Source organism: Rhodamnia argentea, chromosome 4 (genome assembly GCF_020921035.1).
Source record: "Rhodamnia argentea isolate NSW1041297 chromosome 4, ASM2092103v1, whole genome shotgun sequence".
Classification (NCBI taxonomy): domain Eukaryota; kingdom Viridiplantae; phylum Streptophyta; class Magnoliopsida; order Myrtales; family Myrtaceae; genus Rhodamnia; species Rhodamnia argentea.
Genome location: NC_063153.1, coordinates 8,189,846 through 8,197,027, shown reverse-complemented (window position 1 = coordinate 8,197,027; position 7,182 = coordinate 8,189,846). Strand labels below are relative to the sequence as shown.

Sequence of the window (7,182 nt, the reverse complement as noted above, 5' to 3'; positions counted from 1 at the left end):
ATTCCCCGTGATATTACGAGACTAGATCGTCTGAGATCATTGACACTGGAGCATTCCAGTATTTCTAGCCTACCCTCTGAAATCTCTACCCTCTCTAGCCTTCAGACCCTTGATTTACTTCACTGCAATGAAATTGAAGTGTTGCCGAAGCTTCCCAGTTCTCTAGTTTGTCTGCGTGTGAGTTCCGAAAGGATGAAAGCCATACCCCTACTTGAGAATTTGAAGGAATTGGAGGAGCTGTGCCTAAGTGATGAGGACCCGAAGGAACGTCAACCTCTCTCAAAGCTGCTGATGCCGGAATCCAAAGTGAAACAACTGTTTGTATGGTTTTCAAGACTCTGGAACCTACAGTGGCTCCAAACACAGAGGACTGAATTACAATGCTTCTCAATATCATTTCCTAAACTGAGGAAACTATAATTGTCTCTTTTGCAAATTACTGAGCTGCAATTTGTGTATAAGCCGACAGATATTCCTCAGCTCAAAACACTTACCCTTTCTGGTTTGAGCCTTGAATGGATTGAGGATCTTGAAGGGCTTAAAGCCCTGAAAAGGCTAGATATATCAAACTGCAGCATACGAAGTCTCGATGGGATTTGCCTGTTAACCTCACTGAGAAGTTTGATTCTATCTGACTGTAATCACCTCAGTTTACCAGATCTTTCAAACTTAAAGTCGCTGAAAGTTTTAGAGATCAGACGATGCAAAAGGATCCGTCAAATTGAAGGCCTAGAAAAATTGACATCTTTGGAAAAGCTGAATATCAGTGAATGTCCAGCTGAGAACACTGAGGAAGTACAGAAAGCGTTGAAGCATGTAATGGCACGTTCAGAGTTTACGTGATTCTGGATGCTCCTCAATCTTACCTGATATCTGTGCAACGCATCTGCACTGTTAATTGACGACATAGGAGCTCCCCCCAGAGAAATTTGATGGAGAAAGAGGAAGTAGTGAAGAAGGCAAATTCTGCCAATGGAGGGATCGCTGTTTCTCGGCTTGATGATCCATGCAGATCAACCACTACTGAAGCAACTCCTTCTTCCGCCATTCATTCTCCAGGCCATGGAATCCTTGAAGTAAACCCATGCGTGCGAATGCATTTGCAAGCCCTAAACCTTTGATCAAAGCGACAACACAAAACCGACGCGAGTTGAAAATCAGTATGGGGCGACTACTATTCGGCAAGGTTCTCTGGTTCCCCCTATCTATTGGTGTGCGCGTGCACTCATGCAAAGAGATACCAAGGTAACAGTTCTGTTTACATTTCCGGAATGAGAGATCGTCATACACTTTGCCTCCTGAATCTTCTTGTTGACCATCCCTCTCTCCAGCCACCCCCAACCTGGACGTGCATTCAGAACATTGTGAACTCTAAACCCCTTAAGGAAGGCAAATTACTTACAGATTAAAGTAGTCATTTGGAGAGTTGTCGTCTAGACGATAAGTATTTGTGGTCTGCGCGGGATGATTTGGAGCGTAAGCTTACTGAAGGATATATAATAAATTGGCCGTCATTTTTTATTGACAAATGAACTATAATTTGAGCGATTACATCCTGTATCGGCAGAGTTTTTAATGGGGTGTCATCAATTTCCACCTTTTTTTTTTTCGGTTTTTGTAATCGTCATCTACTCTTTCCATAGCTCCTATTTATTATAGTTGGTTCATTTCTATCATTGGAACTTTAGGTGCGGGAGAAACCCACTAAGGTAGAAAGATGTCCGTCTTGGTGGTGTCTTCTTTTTTTCTAATAGGTGTTTAAAAGCAAGGATAAAATTGTTGTTAGAACTTTCAAAAGAAAAGAAAATAAAACGAGTCATGGAAAACATTTCTATTTTAACACTCTTTTCAGTTTATCCTCCATTGTCATATCTTCAGTCTCATGAGATTGATACCAACTGACTGATTGGTTTTGTTATATCACAGCACGGCTTCTTACTTGACCAGTTCTGGAGCCTCATGAAGATATCAAGACAATTCCAGTGCTGTACAAGGGTGACCATCAGCGAAGCCGCCGACTGCGACTGTGTTTTGAGGTTCTTCCAGTCCCAGAGTAGCACTAGAAGTAGCCAAGGGCAAAAAAATGAAGAAACTGCAAAATCCAGGGTGACACATAGCTGAGCAGCAATCCTAGATGCAACCAACTTGAATACTCTTCTTCAGTCCATTCCATAAGTACCTATACCATAGTCATGATTGTTTGGCAAACTTATTGTTTTTTCTTGAGGTTGTTATGTTTTATGTCGGTCGTTATGCAGAACAAGTGCATATAGACTGTTGGAGTGTGTTCTCCATGACCATATCTTCTATTTTCAGATTTATCCTTGCGGTATTCAGGAGTTGTGGGTTAAATGAGGGGGAACATCTTCTTGACATATTTTTAAGTCTGGTAAATGCCTATGTCTGGTCATCTGGTGTGTTGTGTGTTCAAGACAGAATGAAATGAACCATCTCCCATGTTGCTCCTCTGCCTTCTTTTAATATTCAATTCCCGTGTGGCTTCGTCTGTTGTAACTCTGTGAGAGATTGTTAAAGAATAGCTAAGAGCCTGGTGGGGTCAATGCATTAACAAGGAAGAGAGAAGATTCAGTTGGTCCCTCTGGTGACATTTTGGCTGTTTCGGAGGGAAAGAAACAGGAGAATTGTATAATAGATTGCATCATTGGGGACTCTTAAGGATATTAATTTAAATTAGCAAGGGGGTCGTGGTTACGGCTCTATTTCTTGCTGGCCGAGGAACTTCTGGGAGCAAATTGATCCTGCATTTGACTGTTTGCACCCAAAAATGACAAACTTTTGTACAAGTGATAAACTTGGTCTGAAAGAGCAGAGTTTGGTCATTTGAGAACAGAATTATTGACAACTTGAAAAATCGACAGCTTGAAGGAATCGACAAAAAGTGGAGTTGACAATCTTTGATGCATCCATTAAAGAATAACCGTCAACGTAGTGGAATAAAGCAACCGTCAACGTAGTAGAGTCGAGGAAACAATCAAGGTAGTAGAGTCAAAGAAACCGTAGATAACAGTCAAAGTAATGGACTGGAAGAACCGTCAACATAGCGAGTAAAAAAAAACCGTCAATGTAACCGTTTGTAACACCTCTTTTGCAAACTCCCTTTGTAACTTCTATTTGTAATCGCCGTTTGTAACTCTTTTCTCGAAACATTGAAATGTAGATAAAATTCTTTGATTCACATTTCCGAATTATTGCTCAATCAACGTGTAAATAGATTTGTGTTGGTATGTTTTCTCATACGAATAGCAAGTTTCATTTGTCCTTTAGAGTCCTTGTCCTTGATTATTGACGAATTGATCGAATGATTGTGTTTGTCCCAGGAGGTCGAGGTAGAAGGAGAAGCATGGTGCTGTTGGTCTTGTTGTGTGAGCAATGAAGCATGAGATGTTCAAAGAGCAAGAGGGCTTCGTCGTGATATCGCCATCGTTTGTATACCTTCGCTCTTTAAGATCATTTGTCACGATCTTAGCCTTCCATGATATTCACAATCCTGGGAGAAATACGCAAGTAAGATGGCAATCATAGGTGAGACCAATACATAATAATCATGATAATTCAGTGAATAAATTAGATGGAATTGGATCATTTCGTTTTGCTCAAAAAGTGACGGATATAGACTGACTTCTAGGGGATATGCATATGTAGGCCTAATTTCCTTTATATAAAAAAAAAACTCAACTTTTAGATCTAGTCCCAAATTTGTCCTCAACATTTGTTTGTCTTCGAAAAATTCTCAAACTTTAGGTCCAGTCCCAAACAGCCCCGAATATTTATTTTGTCTTAGAAAATAATCATGAACTTTAAGTTCAGTACTAAAACAACCTCGAACTTTTCTGTCTAAAAGAAAAATAACCAATTTTTACTCAATATTGAATTTTGTCCCCATCGTCCCTAATTTGCATATCCTAGAATAGTTTTATTTTGATTTGGGAATGCACCTAAAGTTGAGATTTTCTTGGGAATTAGCCTGTATATGTATAGGTTCTTGTTAGGAGTGAGTAAAGAGAATTGACCGGATCGGACCGAACCGGCCATCTATTTTTTTTATTTTAATTTTATTTCTTACAAATCTTTCATAGTTTCTTCACTAGATCGGACAGGGCGGGTCCGGTCGGGTTCCATGCACCTCCGGTCTAGTTCTCGGCTCCTGGTTGGGACCGGATCGGATCGGATCGGCAATCAATCACCTCTAGTTCTTTTAACCTAATCATGTCATTATTTAGTTTTTAATTCGAGAAATTCATGCAATACCCTGTGATTCACCGTGGACAAATTTCCTATGAAACTTGCCTGGCAAAATCCTCCATCATGCAAATTAGAAAGAACAGGAACTCCATTCACATAGGGAGGATCCAATTGTATCGAACTACTTCGAGAGGACTACCAACAAGTTTATTGCACTCAACTCCAGCCACTGAAATATATCCTTACGTCCCCTTTTCTTCGAAGCTTTGGCAATAAGCCCCTATGATGTTACATCACATGGGACCAGGACTACACCACCACTTTCCAGCACGTTGCCCAATGGCGTAGCGGGTGCCCAGAGTCAACGGTCTTGGTCGTGCCTATATATATATGAACCATCGCTCGCTCGCTTGCTCACCCTCTCGAAGACATTGGACGGCGATAATACTATCCGCGGTGAATCGGTCTCTCGAAATGGCTTCGAATGGGTGCCAGGCGTTTATAATTTTTGTCAGAATGATTGGCTTTGCAGGTGTTGCTGCTAGAAAGACGAGAAGAAATCCGGTTAGTTTTCTCTGCATCTCTGTGATTTGTGTAATTTTTTGGAACTTCTTGGACACGAATGCACGGTGAAATCGGTCCTCTGCCTGTACTTCGACACAACAGATGCACACTATGTTTATTATGTGTGAAGCGGTTTAGTTCCCTTGATTTGACAGGAATCGTCATCCCCATCATGGTCGCCGTCGTCTAAAATGATTTACGAAGTGTTCTTGAGTTTCAGAGGTGCGGACACTCGCACAAATTTCACGGATCACCTTTACGACAGATTGAAAGAGGCAGGGATCCGGGTCTTCAGAGACGAGGAAGAGCTCAGCGTCGGTGAAGAGATCAAGCCGCAGCTAAAAGAGGCGATCAAGGGGTCGAAGATCTCGGTAGCCGTCTTCTCCAAGGACTATGCTTCCAGTAGAAGTTGCCTCACCGAGGTGGCGCAAATGTGGGAGTGCAGAGAATCTAATGGACATACTATTATCCCCATTTTCTATGACGTCACTCCACACGATGTAAGACGACAGGCTGGGGATTTTGGAAGGTCCTTCGATCAACATGTGAAAGACGGAGTCAGCGCAGATACCATCAAAACGTGGAAGAACGCGCTTCGACAGATCGGGGCACTGAAAGGGTTTGATCGGCAGAACATAAATGGAGGGTAATTCTTTTACTTCTGATTTCTACTTTCTTTTCTAGATAAATGGGGAGATAGACCATGCATTGGAGCTTGCTCTCGATTTTAATTGAAGATTCCCTCTGCCCCTGTTGGTTGGTTTAATTTTTGTCCGCTCATTCCCCACTTAGAGTTGTTCTTCTGCTTTCGTGTATTCTAAATTTGTTGTCCTCCTGTGCGTCATCACTTATGCTTGCAGGCTTGAGTCCCATCTCGTAAAAAGAGTACTCAGACAGGTCTGGCAGTTGTTGAAGAAGAATGACCAAGATGGGACCGACAACCTAGTCGGAATCGATCTTCATGTTCAAGAGGTGATGAGAAAGCTTGGTGTTGTCCACAGCGATGGACAAGAGATCCAAGCATGTGGAAAAGACGTACGTGTCGTCGGAATATGGGGCATGCGGGGTGTCGGGAAGACTACACTTGCAAAGGTTGTCTTCAACAAGATTCATGTGTTGTTCGATGAATGCAGCTTCCTTGCAGATATTAATTCGAGAGATGTCGTGTCTTCGCAAGAAATATTGATTGCTTCCCTTCAAAAGAGAATGCGAGAAACTAAACTTTTGCGGTGATGGAATTAAGAAAATGGAAAGCCTGTTCAGGAATATGAAGGTTCTCATTGTGCTTGATGATGTGCGTAATGGCGAACAAATCAAAGCACTAGCCAGGAAGCTTACTTGGTTCGGTCCCGGAAGTAGAATCATTGTGACCACCGACTCCAGAAATGTTCTCAACGATTTCGAGGCTGGAGCAGTCGAAGAATACAAGGTTGGACTAATGAGACATCACCACCATGCTCTTCAGCTCTTTCGTAAGCATGCTTTTCAAGGGGATGCTCCCCGACATGTCACCGAGTATGATTCCTTGTCCATAGACATCGCCAAAGCTATTGGGCGGCATCCTCAGGCTATTATACTTCAGGCTTCATATTTAGGCAAAAAATAGAAACGACATAGAAAAGTGGAGAAGAACCTCGAAATTTCTAACAAGACACCCACCAGAGGGTGTTAGACCTCTCTTCGACGCCGGTTACGAATCTTTAGACCATCGTACGAAGGAGATATTTCTCGACATAGCGTGCTTTTTCGCTGGAGATGATGCGAGAATTCCCACTTACATGTGGGAGGCTTGTGATTGCTATCCTCCCACGGGAATAGATCCCCTTCGCGACTTGCATTGGGTGGAAGATGGAGAAAACAACGAATTGAAAATGGACAATCTGATACGAGACATGGGCAGGGCAATCGTCAATGGTAGAGCTTGTCACAAGCGCTGCAGGTTTTGGAATCACAGCAAAGAACTGTCCATTCCAAACTATCCTCGGGTAAGTTTCTCAAAGCTTCCAGGAATTTCAAACTGTTACGCTAGCAGCTTCCTTCTTTTAAGAGGGTCACGAAAGCGTTTAGATAAACCTTCCATTCTCATCAACAGAAACTTAAACCTTCCACTGATTTTGTCAGGGTGTCCAAGGCATTTGTCTCCCGTTTGAAGAGGGTTCCCCTGACAGTTTTACATGTGAACAATTTCAACAAATGTCGAGTTTGCGGTACCTCAGACTGGACCAGGCCAATATAAAGGGAGACACTGGGAATCTTCCTCCAAATTTGAGGTGGCTTGCTTTGCAAGCGTGCGGCGTCACTGAGCTACGTATTATGCATTTGGAGAAGTTAGTCATTCTTGACCTGTCTTGGAGTCCAGTCACCAAGGATTCGTTACTCCAGGAAGGAAGCATGAAGGTGTGGCCAATATTTTCC

The 7,182-nt window shown here is 42.4% G+C and overlaps 3 protein-coding genes and 1 pseudogene across 4 annotated transcripts in view; all 4 read left to right on the top strand.

Annotated features, from left to right (window-relative positions):
* LOC115736067 (disease resistance protein TAO1-like) overlaps window positions 1–1,711 on the top strand; it is a 47,520-nt gene extending 45,809 nt beyond the window's left edge. The window contains exon 6 of the mRNA XM_048277577.1: window positions 1,642–1,711. The gene's annotated coding sequence lies outside the window, so the exon portion shown is untranslated. The remainder of the gene's footprint in view (window positions 1–1,641) is intronic.
* The window catches only part of LOC115736058 (disease resistance protein L6-like), a 53,877-nt gene that overhangs the window by 22,963 nt on the left and 23,732 nt on the right, over window positions 1–7,182 (top strand). The window lies entirely within an intron of this gene.
* Window positions 1–7,182, top strand: part of LOC115736064 — a 116,457-nt pseudogene that overhangs the window by 107,535 nt on the left and 1,740 nt on the right.
* Window positions 4,735–6,071, top strand: LOC125314694 (disease resistance protein RUN1-like). Its single transcript, XM_048277604.1, has 2 exons — window positions 4,735–5,413; window positions 5,628–6,071. Exons 1-2 carry the CDS (start codon window positions 4,959–4,961, stop codon window positions 5,998–6,000), a joined length of 828 nt encoding a protein of 275 aa, XP_048133561.1. The 5' UTR covers window positions 4,735–4,958; the 3' UTR covers window positions 6,001–6,071.

Bases quoted from the DNA above. Each gene is read 5' to 3' on its own strand.
- LOC125314694 (XM_048277604.1), top strand. From the start codon at position 4,959: ATGATTTACGAAGTGTTCTTGAGTTTCAGAGGTGCGGACACTCGCACA. The intron at 5,414-5,627 runs GTAATTCTTTTA...TTATGCTTGCAG, and splicing joins CGGCAGAACATAAATGGAGG to GCTTGAGTCCCATCTCGTAA.